The 20,266-nt window shown below is 42.2% G+C and overlaps 1 protein-coding gene across 2 annotated transcripts in view; it reads left to right on the top strand.

Annotated features, from left to right (window-relative positions):
* Positions 1-20,266, top strand: part of LOC126354200 (uncharacterized) — a 730,861-nt gene that overhangs the window by 694,470 nt on the left and 16,125 nt on the right. For both annotated transcript variants that reach the window (XM_050003656.1, XM_050003655.1), the window contains exon 5: positions 740-896. In XM_050003656.1, coding sequence (XP_049859613.1) covers positions 740-896 — 157 coding nt within the window. The remainder of the gene's footprint in view (positions 1-739; positions 897-20,266) is intronic.

The raw sequence follows: 20,266 nt of genomic DNA, 5'->3' as shown, positions 1-20,266 counted from the left end.
GACATGTCGAAACATACTCTGAAAGTTTTCACACAGCAACAATACACCGAAAGAAATGCGATTTCAAAATTTTAGTTGAGCTAAAGCGCACTGCAAGTAATTTTTATGTTACAGTTACTCATTTTTGCCGCACGAAGAACCGCTTTTAACAGCAATTTGAGCAGCCCTTCATGCCTAGCGCAACAGGGAGTTTCCCTTGTTATGAAAGGCTCTCGTGTCGGTCGTCTGTTGCCCTAGCCCAATAACGCCAGATTCCGCCGTACTGTCCTAACGGATATGTTCGTCGTACGACCCACACAGATTTCTGTTGTGTTACTTGTCTGTTAGCACTGACAACTCTTTGTAAACACCGCTGCTCTCGGTCGTTCTCCCCTGTGAGGAGTAATGCCTAAAATTTGGTATTCTGGGCCCACACTTGAGCTGTGGATCGGGGAATAGTGAATTCACTAACGATTTCCGAAATGGAATGTCCCATTAGCTCCGACTACCAATCCGCGTTCAAAGTCTGCTAATTCACGTCATAAACGTTTTCACTTGAATTACTTAAGTACAAATGACAGCTCCGCCAATGCACTGTCCCTTTATGCCTTGAGTACGCGATACAGCTATCCCACGAGTTTTGTTACCTCGGTGTAGAACGATGTTGTCGAGTATCGACCGGGTTGACTCGTGGCGCAGAATGTCGCTGGTGTCTGGTGTTGCAGAAGCAGGAGACGTGAGACGTGTCGTCGTGTTGCAGACGAACACGTGGCGGAAGGTCCGGGCGGCGAAGGGCCAGGCGGCGCCCCGGGGTCGGCGCGGCCACACGGCGCTGGTGCAGCGCGACCACATGCTCGTCTACGGCGGCTACCGCGACCTGCGCGGCTCCTCGCCCGAGCTCTGGGCCTTCCACTTCGGTAAGGCGCCTCTCCACTGCCCGCACTCTGCCGGTGCTTCGCAGGGCTCTGCGTCTGTCGTGGGAGGTAGTACTGACCAACTAGCGGCCACGTGACAATTAAAGTTCCTTCTTATTTGCTCTTTTCTTTTCTTCCAACTTTTCACCACGTCTTTTCTTTTTCCTTTTTCTTCTTCTTCCACATCACCTCGTTCCTGTTCTCTTACCACTCCTGCCTTAGAAATCTCCTAAATTTAACACTTGCCTTCTGAAAATATCTCGTTCTGCCACTTTTCCACCTGCTTTTATGTTGTGCACTAGCAGAAAAATGCTCCTATCAAAGAAAAAAAATGCGATTCTGCTCCTGTTTAAATTAAAAGACATTGACCAAAAAGTGGAGTACTAGCTCTCTCGTTCTGCCCTCCTCGGCACCTTCCAATATCTTCCCAAAAAATTTGGCATGCGAACATATTCGCGCTCGTTTTAACGTGCAACTCAGCTTTCACTCTCACGAGCGCCCCTAACTGTGGCTCGGTCACACCCACTAGTGCATCGCTGTGTCGCTCATACCGATCCACTTGTCCATTCTCACTCACTCATGCAGGCAAACTCATTGTCATTATCAGGTTACCTTCCATTCACAAGGCTGTTGCACGCACCGACTGTTATATTGACTTGTAAATAATAGGTTTCAGCTATCGGTCGCCCTTTTTAAATTTTATTGGCAGATCTAGATTTCAGTTAGAATCTAGCCATTTTCAATGCACTATCATTTTTTGTCAATGCGTGTAATACCTGTTGGTCTGGCTTCATCCACAGTTCATTAAATACTCATTGAGTATTCAATGATCTGTGGCTGAAGCCCGACCAACAGGCGCTGCATTCGTTGATCAAAAATGATACTGCATTAAGAATGGCTAGTTTCCAGCTGAAATCTAGATCTGCCAATAAAATTTAGAAAGGACCACTGATAGCTGAAATCTATTATTTGCAAGTCATTGTCATTGCCTCTTTGTGTCAAACTGTCGCTGTCTTCTGTCTCAGTTACAGTATCCTTCGTTCTGCCCTACTACTGCTGCTGTCTCCTCTCACTTGCTGCTGCTATCTCATTCATTCCTTCCAACGGCTACTGTCTCTTCTCACTATTACTATCTCCTTCTTCCTCGTTGTCATTGCCATGGTCTCTGTCTCTCATTATCCATGACTCTCACCCACTTCCTCTTTCTCCTTCTCTTTAGTCCTCTCCAACTGGCACTGTCTTATTCAGCTCTTTTCCTATCACAGTTCTGCCACTGTCAAATATGTTCCACTACCACTGTGTTCCTCTCTTTCTCTAACAATGCCACTGTCTCCTTCGCTCCTTCTATGCCACAACCACTGTTTACTCTCTTCCAGTATTTATTAATTTTTCTTCTCTTTCCCACTGCCACTGCCACTGTCTCCCTCACAATAAAAAAAGAGTGAATATATTCGCATGCCAAAAGTTTTGAGAAAATGTTTAAAGGTGCTGAGGGAAATAGAATGAGGCAGCTGGTACCACACTTTTCAGCGTCTTTTAAACAGGAGCATATTCGCCTTTTCTGTGCCCCGATAGGAGCATTTCCCGCTGGTTCCCTTCTTTCCCTCTTACAATAGGGCTTGTCACTAATCTTAAAAGTACTTTATCCAACAGTGAAATTTTGATAGTTGAATTATTTTACACCTCAGACCTGATTTTACAGATACAAAAATTTTGTGTGTGCTTCAGTAATGCAACACGGGGTTCCCAGAACCCTTCCGATGATAATGGAGACACTTTACAGCATAATTCTCCATGCCACGTCACTTTGCAAACTAAGTTTTTGCCTCACATCGGATTTTACACTCGTAATTTACGTGTACAGGTAAGGTAACTTTGAACCTCTGTATCTCGAGCACGGAGAAAGGTATCAAGAAAAGTTTCAAGGTTATTCGAGATCAGGATCTTTGGAATGTATTGCCAAAATTACAGCCATTTGTTATGCATTCCGCGGCTCGGTTTTGGTACCCAAAACCATGTTTTTGCGGTGTTTCTCGATGGCTATTTTTGAAAACGTAAAGGTGGCACTTCTTGATAAATGACTAGACAGTTTGCCGTTAAAATTTGAGTAATTTACTGCAGTACGTTATTCAGATATCCATTGCTGAAGGCGAGAAAATGGTGAGAAACGCTTCTTTCGAGTTTTCTCAAGAACCGCCCATGTAGCAAACGGCACCTCCATAAGGCCCTTAAGGCGCACCGTTAACTACATCAAATGCAAAAAGAACCAATCGATCTGTTCCATTTGCCTAGGTTGGTGTAGGTGTACAATATTCATCGTGTAGGATAGTTACAGTAAGACGATCCTTCTGTTGGGTATACAAATTGTCTCTGGCCCAGTGGATATCCAAAACACTTGACCCTACCTCTCCATCATCAGTAGTACCCGAGATATGAGCACCGGAAAAATTCCGTTTCCAGACGCGGCGTTTGGAACATATTGGCAGCGCATGCTGTCCCATTTATGCCAATTTCTAAATCTTTTTTATAACTTCCGGTATCCCGCTTGTTGTTAATTTATTTTCCCAGAGATATTTGACGACTTTTTTCTCACCCTGTTGCAATTTCCCTGTATAAAAGTTCAAAAAACAGCAGTATTCTTTGCCGTATTGTTTTGTCATTTTTTATGTATTTCATGAATGTTTCTTATTTGCAGGCTTCTTTGTTTCTTATTGGACTTACAGTTTTCCTCGTGATTTTTCTCTTTAAAATTTCTAATTTATAACTCATTCCTTGGCATTCAGCTGCTTTCAGAAGTGGCATTCAGTTGCGTTCAGGCATTGTAAAGCATTTTTGCATATGTTGATATGCAACTGTGTTTAACAACACAGAGTGTTTCAGTCAGTGATCACGTAAACTGTTTAATAGCCTTGACCGATCAGTCCTCGACATAGGGGTATTCATGGGTCATTGATGGTAACTGGTTTAAAGGCGGGTTTCACTGTTAAACGTTTAACATGCATGGCTGATTAGAGAATATTTTTCCACACAAGCGACTTATAATTTCCCCTCTCTCTCCCCACACACACACGCAGACACACGCTTACACTTTTCCCACATGAATGCTGTCTGGCCCTGCACACGAGGCGGTTGGAGGAACGAGAACAGACAGTGTGTGTCAACCAGTGAGCAATTACGGTGCACTGCGGTGGCGTTCTTCATTGTAACATGGCCTGTAGATGACATCTGTATGACTTCACATGGGGAAGAATCATCGTGAAACTGGTAGGCAGATAAAGTATGACGACTGTAGTACAGAATTTTGGTGTTCTTCACAGTACTGATTCAGTGCGTGGGGAGTATTCCGAACCGTAGGCAGTGGTGCCCAAAGGAGAGGAGGTGGTCGATCACGGCCAGCTATAGCAGCAGATGTTGTACAGCAGGCAAGAAGGGATCCACATCAAACAGAGGGTGCACTTGCAACCGTATGTAACAGGACTGCAGGGCGCGCAGTCTCACACTCCACAGTGGACCGCTGACTGCAAGGAGGTGGTCTCTTTGCCCGGGCCCTGTATGTTGTGTTCCGTTGACCACCCGCACATCGGTGGCACCGTTTACAATGGTGTCAAGAGACAGGGGCCAGACCAGCGAGGAGTGGCGTCGCGGGCTCTTCTCGGACGAGAGCAGATTCTGTCTGAGTGGTGATTCTGGACGTACCGTCATATGAAGAGATGTGGAAACTCGCAGTGCACCCAGGAACATTGTCGAAAATGATAGTTTCGAGGGCCGGCCGCTGTGACCGAGTGGTTCTAGGCGCTTCAGTCCAGAACCGCACTGCTGCTACGGTCGCAGGTTCGAATCCTGCCTCAGGCATGGATATGTGTGATGTCCTTAGATTAGCTAGGTTTAAGTAGTTCTAAGTTCTAGAGGACTGATGACCTCAGCAGTTAAGTCCCATAAGATTTCACACACATTTGAACATTTTTTGATAGTTTCGGTGGTCCAGGTCTGGGGAGGCAACATGCTGTATGAGCGTACTCCATATCTTTGAACACGGTACATTCACCCTCCCTGCGTGCGTCTTCACTTCTGTAGATGACATTGTTCCTCCGCGTCGGACAGCGCAAGTGGAGGAGCTCGCCCAACGACAGATATTGGGTGAATGGACAAGCCTCGCCTTTCCCTCGACTTAAATCAGATCCAGCACGTGTGGGATGCAGTGGAGAGTCGTATTTGCAACATGTCCACGTGAACCAACGGTCAACCACCAGCTGCAAACCGCTCTAGACGAGGAATGGAGCACCCTATTACAGGGACTCGTCATTAAACCTTGTGGACAGCGTGGTAGCATGCTGCAGAGCGCTTAATAGTGTCTTTGGTAATTATACACCCTATTAAGAACGCTGTCCCACTTTTTATTATTTCCAGGGTACATCATGAATCGGACTGACTTCAGTGTAATTATTGCTCTTGAATAAAAGTGTCGTTTCTGTTTGTCTCCTTGTGTATTTCTTTCAATTGTCTTCTGCACTGCACTACACTATACTGTAGCAGCTCTTTCTCTCAATGGCCCAAGTTTCATCGAGCATGTTACCTGGCAGTGACAGATCATGCGAAGGTTACTTTCATCAAGTTTTGCATATCAGTGTGGCGAACGTTAACAAAGCCGTCAAATTTCAGGGACGGATTTCTGACTGGAAATAGAGGAAAAAATGTCGTATGAACAAGTGTCCAGAAATGCATCGTTCCCACGGTAGGCGGCGCTGACAAATCAAAGTTCCTCGGACCACTTACCGGGTGTTCCTTGTGTGTTGCAGGCTTTCTGAATGACGCAGCGTACTGTAATCCTCATGATTGTGCGGTATCCGTGTCGGAAACAAGCGGAGATGGTATTTGTGTACGGCTAAGCAGGTGGAAACGGTCGAGAGGCAGCACCATTATAAGGAAACAAATACTCTCACAGACACCAACCACATCACAACATTTGAAGCCGGCTTCGAGCGCTTGTATGGTCAAGGGTGAATTCAGACAGAACACGTGCGGGAAGACGGCTGACTGTGGGTACATCTGACTTGGAGGACCGCGTTCTGCCTCTCGACAGTTTCCTTCAGCTTGGGCGTGTATAAATACCATCTGCAGTTCCGGACACATGTTCATACCACCTTGTTTCTTTCTCCATTTCCAGTCAGGTATTCGTCCCGGCATTTCGTCGGTTTTATTATATATACGCAAATGTCTACTGCAGCAAACGATCCTTGAATGAATAAGAAGGAAAACAGACAACATGCGTTCTAAGGGAGATTACCCTCTCGAATGTGAAGATATTTTATCTTCGCCATAACAGCAGCACGCTCACATGTCGGAACTGGGGGACATCAGCTTCATCGCTGTAACTGACTCATTCTGTTGTGAATTTTTGTTGTGTGGGGCAACGCTGAGAGATGATGGCCCAGTATAGCAACCAGGAACAGTCTTACATGCTGTTTACATAGGGACAGCAAATGGCAGTGTGCTGGGGGAGGGGGGGGAGGGGCACGGACATGGTTGTACGAGCCAAAGTACCGCCGCCAACCGCAACCGCACCATAAAATAAACTTTTTGCAACAGCGTTTTATCGACTGTGTGAAACAGGCTCTTTTGCGGGAATGGATAACCATGAAAGTACGGTGCACCCAGTGCGTACACTGGCCTTGGAGAAACAGGTACTGAACGTTTTAAAAGATTGTCCCGTTCTCAGTACAAGGCGGGTGGCCTTCCAGGATGGAGTGATCCAGGCGGCGGAACATTCTCCACGACAACAGCCACTATCAGTACCACAATTCCTGCAGGCCTTGTTATCTGTGTAGTCGCCTCCACGGCGACAGTTTTGGCGAGTCTTCGTCGCATAGGCCCCCCACGGTGCTAGGATTTCTGTCATCCATCCTACTCATACAAGAGTAGCAGTATCGTCAACCTTCACAATACCCACCTATGGACTACGGAGATTTCTCACGGTATGGTGGCAGCGAAACATCACCAACGGTTCAGCTTCAATGATGGGCGCGAATTATCGGCGACCGTCTCGTGGACCCATTCACCCCTCCATAATGCCTCAAAAATGGTTCAAATGGCTCTGAGCACTATGGGACTTACCTTCTGAGGTAATCAGTCCCCTAGAACTTAGAACTACTTAAACCTAACTAACCTAAGGACATCATACACACCCATGCCCGATGCAGGATTCGAACCTGCGCCGTAGCGGTCGCGCGGTCCCACACTGTAGCGCCTAGAACCGCTCGGCCACCTCGGCCGGCCCACAATGCCTCCCAGGAAACACGTGGATGTGTTCCATTCTCTGCCTTCCTCTACATTTTTTACCCTCTTCAGCTCCCTCTAGTGCCATTGAAGTTATTCCCTGCGTCTTAAAGATGTCCTATCATTCTGCCGCTTCTTATTGTTAAATTTTTTCAAGTATTCCTTTCCTTTTAGATTCTGCGGAGAACCACCACTGATAACAGTCCACCTAATTTTCAAAATTCTTCTGTCACACCACATCTCAAATGCTTCGATTCTCTTCTGTTCCGGTTTTCCGAGAATCTATATTCACTATCATACTACGATGTGCTCCAAACGTACATTCTCAGAAATTTCTCTTTGCTTCCGCTTGCCTGCTTTTTTTGTTCTCCTTCCTCTGTCTGTCATGGGTTATTTTGCTGTCTGTGAAGCAGAATTCCTTAACTTCGCCTACTTCGTGATCCCAGTTCTGATACATAGCATCTCTCTGTTCTCGTTTTTGCTGCTTCTCTTTCTTCGATTTAGTCTCAACCCGTATTCTGTACTCATTCAACACATCGTGTAATTCTTCTTCACTTTCACCGAATAACACTGTCATCAGCGAATCTTATTACTGATACCTCTCGCCTTGAATTTTAATCCCACTCTCGAGCATTTCTTTTGTTTCCGTCATTGCTTCTTCGATGTATAGGTTCAACAATAGCGGCGAAGCACTACATCTCTGTCTTACATCCTTTTTAAGCCGAGAACTTCGTTCTTGAATTTCCAGCCTTACTGTTCCTTTTTGGTTCTTGTACATATTGTATATTACTCGTCTTTTTCTGTAGTTTACTCCTATTTTTCTCAAAATTTCGAACACTTTGCAACATTTTACGTTAGAGTAGATTAGTTTTTCGTTCCATAGATCCGTGATGAGGAGATCCTCGTGGATGTGGAACATGTCAACTTTTTCTTTTTTTCTTTTTTCTTTTTTTTTTTTTAGGGCGAAATAACCATACTAATAGTATGAAATAAACAATTGTTTCTATTAAAAAATTCGTCAATGTAGTAGAAGGAGTTGGCCACTAGATGTCGAACGCTTTCTCCAAGTCGACAGCTCCCATGAACGTTTCTTCGATTTCTCTTCAGTCTTGCTAGCATTATCAAGCGCGACATCTGAGAATTGCCTCTCTGATGCCTTTACCTTTTCGAAACCCATACTGGCCGTCAGCTAACAGATCCTTCGCTGGTATGAAGGATAAGGTGACTATTACATGACGATTCTCCAGGTAACTTCCACATTTCTGTGTGAAGGCATCTCGAAAATATATACCGTGGCCTGTGGATCGGGCGAGATAATCTATTGGCTTGGCTCGCCCGTTCGCCAGATCCCTATTCTTTAGACTTCTACCTGTAGCGACACCTGAAACAAGTGTATGTGGAGCCCAGCCTTGACATGCAGACACTATAACAAGTATTCATGCTGCTTGTGTCGCCATTCGGTTATAGGATGGTGTATTTGAACGGGTGCGTCAGTCGCTGTTGCGTCGTGTTGGCGCATACTTCATTTTTTTTCCTTTGAGGGGGGGGGGGGGGGGCGGTGGCGAGAGGTGAGTAACACGTCCATGTAGGCGCGTATATTTACACTTAATGTACGGGTCTAAAAGCAGCAGGACAAAAAAGAAAAAGTCTATTTTCTGCGCTAAAAGAGAGGAGAACGAAGTATGAAATCTCAGGGTCTAAATGATTCTCACTCCCGGAATTTGTACCTTCTCAAACTCTACGGTGCGCAACACTAAGACACATATAGTAAAAGAGGTACAATTATGCTGTCCAGTTGGGTTACTGCATAGTAATGTGACAAACTGGAGAGACGAAGACTGCCATGGTGCAGCAGTAGGATGTTAACAGTAGATTTTTATTGCCCACTTTTAGAGTGGTTTTGGGAGATTTCCCACGTTCGTCTAGTCATATACTGACTCTGGACTACACTCTACATAACCACCCCACAAATACAGCGGTAAAAACACTTTTTGTTCAACTTCAGTTATGGCAATCAGCTTTGCAGAATAGCAAGTATGAAAGCAATGCAATAAGTCGATTATCGTGATCAGATATGAAGACTTGTGAAGAAGGAGAGTGTTATGTGCGAATTTAGATTTTCTCGGTGAATCTCGATGAAGTAGTCTTCTCTGGTTATCAGCCGAGTGAAGGCGCCGTTCTGTGGCAACGTTTCAAATAGTTTTCTACTTGTGATCGTCAGGCGAAGTGTTGGGTTCGTGTCCTGTCTGGGTCTTTATAGCCGCCACTCTACGTGGCGTCGTTGCATGGAAGCCATGAGCCCTTAGTAGGTCGCTGGAGAGACGTGGCACCACATCTGCACACGCAAGTCACCAAATTCCCGAAAATTCCAGGGAGAGGGGCAATGAGCTTTGACGCCACGTTCAATCACATTCCACATGCGTTCGATGGGGTTCAGATCTGGTGAGGTGGGGGGGGGGGGGGGGGGGAGCAGCACTTCAATTGGAGCTCGCCACTATGTTCCTCGAACCACCACATCACAGTCCTGCCCTTGTGACATGGCGCATTATCTTGATGAAAAATACCACTGGCACTGGGGAATGTAGTAGTCATAAAAAGGTGTACATGGTCTACAATCAGTGTACAATACTCCTTGGCCGTCCTGGTGCCTTTCATGAGCTCCATTGGCGCCATGGATGCCCACGTAAATCTTCCCCAGAGCATAATGGAACCGCTGCTAGCTTGTCTCCGTCCGACTGTACAGGTGTCAAAGAGCAGTCTTCCTCCCATTGCATGATGAAGAAAGTAACGGGATTCATCAGACCATTCAATGCTCTGCCACTGCGCCAACGTCTAGTGCCGATAGTCACGTTCCCATTTCAGTTGTAGTTGTCGATGTTTGGCGTGTTCTGCAAGAGCAGCTGGCACACCCTAGCCCCAGAAGGTGTAGGCAATGCAACCGCAGGATGTTGTGTCACGAGCCCACTGCTGCAGGTCGTTCTCGCACCTTTGTGTGGACGAGCCTGACTTCCTAGGCAGATCCTTTTCAAGGAGAAACCATGTTAACCAGAGAAGGTGTTCTCAATTCGCACAACAGTCGTATGTGGGCTGATGAAAGTTCGAGTGCTGTGCGCCCCCATGGATTTCAGAATAATACGGTCTGAGCATTTAATCTAGTTTTTCTGGATGAACGTGCGACCGGGCCATATCTTCTTCCATCACATCTCACATGTGCCGCGTACTTGCGATGCGTTGACGGGATGCTGCATGGGCTCCTGAAAGATGCGCCGCTGCATGTGCATCAAAACGTGGTTCTGGTGCGATGGCGCGCCACCTTATTTTTCACGTGTGGTCCGAGCTAATATGGACCAACGATGAGGGAAACAATGGATAGGTCTTGGTGGCCCGATTGTTTGGCCTGCACGTGTCCCAACTTGAACCCGCTATACTGCACATCAAATCCTTGGTTTACGAGACCCCGTGGCGTCCAAGGAAGACCCACTGGCGCATGTTACAGCTGCAGTGGATGCTGTAGGATCAGGGATTAGTGATCACGTGTACGAGGAAATGCCGCGGAGGTAACGTATCTGTGTTGACATTTGGGTCGTCCATCGAGCCATACTTGTGAGTGAACCAAAAGACAAGCAGCAGGGGTCAGAGACCAACTTGTGTTGAGGTACTTTGCGATTAGCGCGGTATGTCACCTATTCTAAAAATAACTGCTTTTATTCCCCACTACAAATGCTCAAAGACTGTAAAGGAATTTAGTAACATCCTATAAATGCAACGTACACTATCGACGCGGCACAATTCAACTGACTCTGCACTTGTTAGCACTTCCCCCTTCCTCTGCTAACATGCAGCAACAGCCAAAGGTGAGAGAATCCAGGCAACAGGAACTAGTTAACCTACCTCCACTGTACCAATAATACTGTCGCTATCGGATATAAGTGTCTCGTTGATATAATTACGCAATTCGTTCGTGTTTTTTGCGCTACAGAATGAGTAAAGAAAGTAAGAACTCGGTGGTTCCTAATGGTTAACACCAACAGTCTCCTAAGACATAAGCTGTTGGACTTCCAGGGTCATCCGAAAGCATTTTAGGACTAACTCTGAGTAAGCTTTCCGTACTTTCTCGATTAGGGACGCATGCAGGGATGCGCCGCCCGTTGTGTACAATGTGTGCGGCGCACAACGGCGCCAAGTGTGAGGGGCGCCTCGAGGACCCTTCGACAGTGGATGGGTAAAACTGTCGGCGCCTTGTAACAAAATGAAATGTTTTGAAATGGCATAATCCGAGTAGGGGCATTAGCAATCATTAGTCAAATGCATGCTATACGAAGTTCAGAAAAATGCCTATTTGAATACACACTTATAGTTGGGGCAAGAATAGTTGTGCAATGGACCCGTAGTTCTGTTTCGTCGCATATCGATCCCTTTTTGACCACTTCTCATCGACGGTCCTCTATCTTGCTATTTCTGCCAAGCCCAGAGACCTACCAGTTGTAGCACCATACTTCCGTGGCGAAGTAACATTGTTGCGTAGTATTCTGTTCCTCGCTACTAAAGAGTATCGCATTTGAACAGGAACGTCTTTATAACACGTGTTCACAAATTTATGTTACTTCCGTGTGACATCTATACCGCAGCAATCGATAGGTACAAGTCGCGCTTGGCGTCGAGCAGTGTCCCAATGTGGGTTGACCGCGCCGAGCTTGGATTACTTCAGTATCTCCTCACGCACGTCTTTCCTTAGAGGTTTAAGGCGTCCATCGAGTTACTCCTTCCACCTCATTACTCCCCATTGTAACCGGACATTTTCTCTTGCACCATCTATACTGAAACAAGAAGAGGCCCACAATTCTTATATCGGCTTTTTTTTTTAAATGCTATTATACCACAGTGATTACGGTATACGTCACGTTATGTAACATCAGAAAGACAAGCCGTTCTTATCGCTATGATTTAGTGAGTTGCGAGAAAGAGAAAATTGAAATCGGTAGGAGTTCGGGATTGAGGTGAGAGTTAATTCCCTATTTATTTCAGTGAGCGACAGGGGAAGATGATCATCCATTTGTTGGGTATGCTTTCTTGTCTGCCTTCCAGTGCTGATGAATCATGGGTGTATGCTCCCTGCACTGATCAGCTGCTGTGCTATAATTTTCACGCGGTAGTAAAACTAATTCGTAATCATGCATATTAGAATCAATGAGATGCATGTGCAAGGGATGACTGATTGAGACAGTCACATTCAAATGAGGTTCCTCGTAAAAGGAATATGAAATTAAATCCAAGCTGTTAAACGTAGGCCCTAATGCACTGAGCAGAATAAAAACTGACAAAATCATGAGCTTCAGAACAGTCGGCAGGAAGGGTTCCGAACGGCTTCGACAATGGAGCGGCTGGTCGCCTGTTTTGTGCCTTTACAGCACACACGGCTTTAATATCCAGGCACAACAATCAGATCGTATTCAATAAAAAGTGTTGAAAGAGTAAAGTTGTACAAGGCATCCTCTGTGCATTGACTACACCTGAAATAAGTTTAATTCAGTTGTGGTTTGTTACCGGTCACTGAAAATGTGCGATGAAGATAAGGAAAAGAAATTATCAGGCTATCAAAGTCGTACAAGAAAAAGTCAAAGAGAAGAAGAATGAAATAGAAATTCAACAAAATTGGTAATTATTATAAAACTTTACTGTCTCCTTCCAAACAATTTTCTGAATCCTTTGGGAATGATAAACCAACTCTGGATGTTGTGGGGACTTCAAAAACTACTTTATGAAATAGTGTTTCCTCTGCTTCATGATAATGTAGCTGTGTTGTTTAGCTTTAATCAAGGCCACAAAAGACAACAATGCGAGAAAAAACAGCAAGAAACATTTTGCTATTTACATATAAGGATATAACTCTTTTATTATTTTCTGTCAAAAAGCAGTTGAGAGATCTAATATTTGTCATGATCCTCTAAATACGTATACAACGTCGTGAAGCATTATGGTTAAAAAGACAACTCCAATAAATATATAAAAAAATAAAATCTTTAATCTCTTGTAATTTATATTTCAGATATATTAGCATATACATAATAAGCAATTGTTATGTAAGATGAGTTTTCTTTTTGCCATTTCCTTGTAAATTGTGGTAAAGTGCTTCATCCAGTTACAAAATTGAAAGCGCTCTTCCTGCTTTCGCTCACAAGCATCCAAGGCCGTCACGCCACCAGAAGCATCTACATCTACATTCTGCAAACCACTGTGAGGTGCATAGCAGAGGGTACGTCCCATTGTACCAGTTATTAGGGTTTTTTCCTGTTCCATTCTTGTTTGGACCATGGGAAGAATGATCGTTTGAATGCCTCTATGAACGCAGCAGTTATTGTAATCTTATCCTTCATGAGCCCGATGTGAATGATACGTAGGGGGTTGTAATATACCCTTACAGTAATCATTTAAAACCATTTCTCAAAACTTTGTTAACAGACTATCGTGAGATAACTTACATCTGTCTTCAAGATTCCGCCATTTCAGTGTGTCTGTGACATTCCCCCACGGATCAAACAATCCTGTGACCATTTGTGCTGCCCTCTCTGCATACATTGTATATCCTCTGTTACTTCTATCTGATATGGGTCCCACACACTTGAGTAATTTTCTAGAACCGGTCGCTCGAGTGATTCGTAAGCAATCTCTTTTGTGGACTGATTGCACTTCCTAAGTATTCTAGCAGTTAACCGAAATCTGCCACCTGCTTTACCACGACTGAAACTATGTGATCGTTCCACTTCATGTCCCTACAGAGTGTTACCTTCATGTGTTTGTATGAGTCGTCCGATTCCAGCAGTGACTCATTGATATTATGATCATAGGATATTACGTTTTTTCGTTTTGTGAAGTGAACAATTTTACATTTATGAACATGTAGGGTAAGTTGCCAGTCTCTGCACCATGTTGAAATCATGAAATGAAATGTCATGTGGTTAGGGCCTCCCGTTCAACTTTAACAATTTCAGCTGTCTCTCTACACCACTGTCACTAATACTTATTTAATTCATCTTTTCAGTGGTACGAGAACTCAGATGGGGCAATTCTCCTGCGTTTTCCATTGTGCAGGAACATTTGAAAACAGAGTTAAGCATTTCAGCTTTTGCTTTACTACCCTCAATTTTGGTGTCTGTCTCATTATCTAGGGACTGGACACTAACTTTGGTGCCACTAACAGCCTTCAGATACGACCAGAATTTCTTTGGATTTTGTGAAATGTCATTTGACAATATTCTGCTGCGGTAGTCATTGAAGGCATCATGCATTGCTCTCTTGACAGCCAAACGCGTTTCACTCAGCATCTCTCTTTCTATAGCCCTACACTTTGTGTTACACCCATTTCTGTTTCTTTAGAAGTTTCCTTACAGTCACCGTATACCGTGGAGGTTCCCTCCCATTATGAACTGTACACATCTATCTAGTGCCTTGTCAACTATTCTTTTAAACTTGAACCAGAGTTCCTCTACATGCTTCTGACTTGTACTGAAAGTTTCAAGTACCTCATTGATATATGGCATTACTGATTTTTTATCCAATTTATTCAACATATATGTCTTTCTGGTAGTCTTAGTTGCCCTTTGTGCTTCGGTAACCATTGTTGCCACAATCGCGCCACGGTCACTGATATCAGTTTTGATGTGGGCATCCTCAGAGACGTTAGGTCCATTTATTGCCATTAAATCCAATATATTTCCATCACGAGTGGGGGTCCTAACCACCTGTTTTAGGTTGCTTTCAGAGAAGGCAGTCAGTATAGTTTCACAGAATGTCTTATCATGCCCACCACTAATAAAACTGTAATTTTCCCAATTAATTGTTGGATGATTATAGTCTCCACCAATGATTGAACTTGCGTACAAGTGAAATGAAGCTTTCTCTGAGGTTTTCAGTTACATCAGGAGATGAGTCTGGTGAACACTAGTTGTCATTTTATGCCCACCCCAAATGCTGAGTCTTCCAGCAACAATCTCACATGCAACTCCAATTTCTATCTCAGTGGATTTGAGTTTCTGGTCTGCAACAAATATACCACCTCCATTTCGCATTTACCTGTTCTTTCGACTTACACTTAAATTTTTACCAAAAATCTCACTGTTATCAGTTTCAGGTTTCACCCAGCTTTCTGTATCTAGTATTACATGAGCTTCAGTGCTTTTCATGACCGCTTCTAACTCTATGCTGTTACATAGAGCTTTGGGATTGAAAAATTGCGAAAGATACAAAGGCTTTAATTAAATAAGAGAGTTAATAATATTGCAGCACAACAGTTACTTTTCTAAACGAGGAAGAGTCGAGAGACGGCTGAAAGACTTTTTCTCCTTTTTACACCAAATGAAACTATTGCAACGACGTCTTACGAACTACAGACCTATGTAAATTGTTGTTTTAAATGATGTTATGACATAAATAGAAAATTTATTGTTGACGTCATTTGGGAGATGAATCTACCGTTGAATCACAATACAGGTATTTGCCCAGATCTAGAGAGGAGCTGACGATTTGTCAATGTTTGCTGAAGAAGATCATGATCTGAAAGTCTTATATCGCTACCCTAAAATGAAGACGATTTCAGAATATACATGGAGCCGCTATCCTCTTTGCATGTGTAGAATGTATTCTCTTTAGTGTTCCGTAGTGGCAAATCTTGAGGTGTTTAAAGAAAAAGTTGTTCTGAAAAGCAGTTTAAATGCAACAAAAAATACATTTGTTTAGTAAATGACAAAAAAGTGAAGCTATGAATGTCACTGGATTTCAAATTTATGTGCTATACATAACGATTTTTATGCGGAGATGGGAGTAAATTTTTTTATTCGTGTAAATGCATAATGCTAAAAAAATTATTTATCTTTCACGAATAACAAATTGTAATTTTTATCTGGATTCGTTATTCATCAATCGAATAAATTTTGACCAGCTCTGCATAAGAGTAAAGTGTCACAGACATGATCAACGGATGGCAGGAATCTAATCTAATCTAATTGTGCACGCAATATGCTGCCTGGCTGGTTAGCAGCGGTGTGTGGTAATATGGCTGCGACTCGTTTCTCTGTTTATCAAGCATGGTTATGCTGCTGTGTTTTATTTCGCTTGGCCCAAGTTGAGTAAGAACTGCACGTAAGAATTTATAGTTATGCAGAGACCACGGACTACTCTGAGAAGTAGAAGCCGGAGATGCCACTTATATTGACGAGTAATACAAATTGCATCCTCCGATTCAGCAGTTGTCAACAGTTTAAAACTTATGGTAATCTAAGAGAATATTTTTATTTAAATATTCAGGGCAAATCTGTTATGCAGCTATACTCAAGCCCCCTACCATTTCTATAATCTAATTCTCCTTCATACAATTTATAACAACAGGTATGGTAATCAGTAGTGCCACCACTGACAACATCTCCATAACACATCGAGTAAATTGTGTAAATACTTGCGGTTAAGCTATAAGACTAATTAATAAAAAAGGAATTGAGGACTAATAAATGTGAAACGAATTTTATTGGCACATTCGAAAGATGTACACAAGCCATTTGGCGTCAGTGAAAAATGTAATATATTCTGTAAAATAGTCTAGGATTCTCCAGAAATGCGTTTCAAAACAGTTTAATAAATTATATTCCTCGTATCTTTTATATTTTGCAAGTAACCTTGGGGATAAAGAAGTCAACTGCAACACTAAAAGCGCAGATGTATGCTGAGCAGATGAGGCAATCTGGTAGTGTTACCAAAACAATGTGGAGCATAGTAAATAAGGAAAGAGGAGGGAGCGACAGTGCAGTGTGCTATAACATAATAGTAAGTGACAATGAAAAATTGCTGAGTGACCCAAAGGAAGTATGTGAGAAATCCATAGAGCAGTTTAGAATGATGAGTAGGGAGAATGTGATCGACCCCAAAAGGTGCTAAATCCCAGTAACACCACTAATTCACTCTTCTTGAGGTGTGTTACAGAACTGGAAATCCTGAAAACCATTTCCAACTTAAAAGCAAATACATTCAGTGGCTGCGATGACACCTCAGCGAAATTTCTGAAAGAATGTAGAAATGAATTAATCTAGCCACTACGGCCTTTAACGAACAGCTCTTTCAGTCAGGGGTCATTTCCTGACGTGTTAAAAATCACTGAAATAAGACCGGTGCATAAAAAGGGAATAATTACAGATACACAAAATTATACATCTATTTCATTGTCATTAATACTTAGTAAGATATTGGAAAGGCTACTTCTTGATCAACCTGAGTCATTTTTCTGTAAGTACAATCTATTAAAAAACTGTCAGCGTGGTTACAGGAAGGGCCGGTCTACAATAACAGCTGTAGATACATTTTTGCAAGCGATATTGAATAAACCTGAAGATGGAGACAACGTTATTGGCGCCTTTTTAGACCTATCCAAGGCTTATGACTCTGCAACTCATTCTGTTGATATATATAAATTAGAAACTTATGGAGTCAGAAGAGTAGCATTAAATTTGTTAAGGTCCTACCTTGCTGACAGGAGACAATGTGTAAAGCTGTATTATACAACTGGGAAGCATTATTGGGCATTTTTTGTTCATTGTGTACATCAATGATATAATAATTCCACAAAATTCAAACCTAGTAAATTATGCTGATGATATCTCCTTCATAAGTTGGGGCTCTACAAAACATTTAGCACTGCGAAATAATGCAGAGAACATTAGTCTCATCACAGAATATCTCACCAAAAATAAATTCGCACTAAATAAGGACAAGATAATTCTGACTGAGTTTCTGATAAATTATAAATCAAGACAAGTGGATACAGAACCAGAGCTGTTGGTTGAAACGACTGATAAACGTAAATTCCTGGGTACTACAGTAGGCGAACATCTTACATGTGTAAAAAATCTCCTGTAGCACCTACCTGCTAAAACGCCTTTCTATCATAATAGCGCAACCTGTTTTAAGACGAATCTATTTTGGAATTATACACACCCTCCTGCAATATAGTATCAAGATTTGGCACGGGGCACCAACGGTATATATGGACAGGACTTTTAGAACCCAGAAAAAGCCATTAGGATAATAGCTAATATTAGTAAGTGTCAGTCCTGTAGAGAATATTTCATTAAATATAACATACTAACAGTGTATTCATTGTATGTTCTCAGAACTATACTGTTTGTAAAAGAAAATACGCAGGTAGTGTAATCAATAGTGAAATCAATAATTATAATACAAGGAAAAGAGGGGAATACCACATAAAACTTAGTAATAAAAGAGCAACATATCACAGTCCATTTTCTGCTGGAAGATATTTTTGTAACAGATTGCCAAATAGTATCAAATTGTTAAAAGGAAATATATTTAAGACAAAATTAAAGCAGTTGTTGGTCGATAAATGTTTGTACTCCATCAAGGATTTTTAATGTTATTGTGTATAATTTATCTTTACTTCTAAATGTTTTTTAATGTTCTTGTGTTTGTAAACTGACTATATCCATGACTGTTAAGTTATTATTGACAAATAATTTATTTATTTATCTATATTTAAACATAGCAGTTCACTTTTCAATAGCAGAACTTATTAACACAGTGACGGTAATAACACTTATTGAAATTGCTTGGCAAATCGCTCGTGTGTGGGGTGTCGAGGCGAGCGACCGATTACAGCCGATATCACATGTGACGGATTGCTACAACCCGTCGCTCATTGGTGGGGCCCTTAAGCATCCTATCTAGAAGCCACTATTGAGTAATCGATTGTTGCGTTTGTCTACCACTAGTTGACGATTCAGAATCACTGTCCCCTGGGGAACATGAGATTCATATTCAGATTCAGATTCAGATTCTTTATTGGTCATTCAGCATTATTACATGCAATAGACTTCGTCAGTTCACTTAACCTAATATTTTTATTAAATATATTTAACACATTTAACTTAAGTTGATATTGGGTATTTCTAAAAATTCTTCTATTGAATAGAATGGGTTCATTAACAAGAAGCTGTGTAGCTTTTCCTTAAATAATTTGATTGGCATGCTTGTGGCATATTTGTACAATTTGTTATATATTTTAATTGACATGTACTTATGGCTATTGTTTGTTTTTGCTAATCTATTCTGTGGCAAGATCAGAGAAGTACAGTTTCTTGTATTGTAGTCATGTCTTTGATTCATTACACTTAAATTAGGTAGTTCCGCAAGTATGAAGTTAACACTATCAAGAATATATAGATTAATAACTGTTAAAATTCTATATTTAATGAACAATGGTTTACAATGTGTCCTATTATCTACCTTTGCTATTACTCTGATTGCTTTCTTCTGGATCACCAAAATTTCATTTATTTTTTTGCTATTTCCCCAGAGCATTAGCACATACCTTAAAACAGACTGAAAAAAAGCAAAGTACGCTGTCCTTACATATTCCGATGTCACACATAACATCAGCCTCTTCAACAGGTATATAACTCTTGACAGCCTAACTGCTATGTGTTCTGCATGAGAGTCCCATGTTAGTTTGTTGTCCAGGATTATACCTAAAAATTTTGCACTTTGTTTTTCTATTTTTGTAGTCTTTGATAGACTGAACCACATGTTCTGGGTCTTTGTCTCATTTAATAGTAGCCCATTTGCATTAAACCATGATGTTGCATTTTCTTTTGCCAAATTCATACTGCTTACAAGTTTATCAAAATCATGGTTTACAGACAGCAGAGTTGTATCATCTGCATACATATATGTCTTTACATTAATATTTGCCGGTAGGTCATTTATATGTATGAGGAATAGAAGTGGTCCTAATTTAGATCCCTGTGGCACTCCGTGTTGAACCTCAAGTGTGTTTGACACATTACTTCCTGAGCTTACCACTTGCTTCCTATTATTAAGGTATGATTTGACGAGTTTTAAACTTTTGCCACATATTCCATAATATTCGAGTTTAGAGAGTAAACAGAGTGGTCAACACAGTCAAAGGCCTTGCTCAGGTCACATAAGGTTACCTGTATGTGAGCCTGGTCCTCAAATGCTGCTAAAATGTCACTCACTAAGAGTTCTATGGCATGTATGGTTGACCTTTCTTTCCTGTAACCAAACTGTGATGTACTCAGCAT

This window comes from Schistocerca gregaria, chromosome 3 (genome assembly GCF_023897955.1).
Source record: "Schistocerca gregaria isolate iqSchGreg1 chromosome 3, iqSchGreg1.2, whole genome shotgun sequence".
Classification (NCBI taxonomy): Eukaryota; Metazoa; Arthropoda; class Insecta; order Orthoptera; family Acrididae; genus Schistocerca; species Schistocerca gregaria.
The sequence above is the reverse complement of the archived record's forward strand: the minus strand, read 5'-3'. Positions and strand labels throughout refer to the sequence as shown.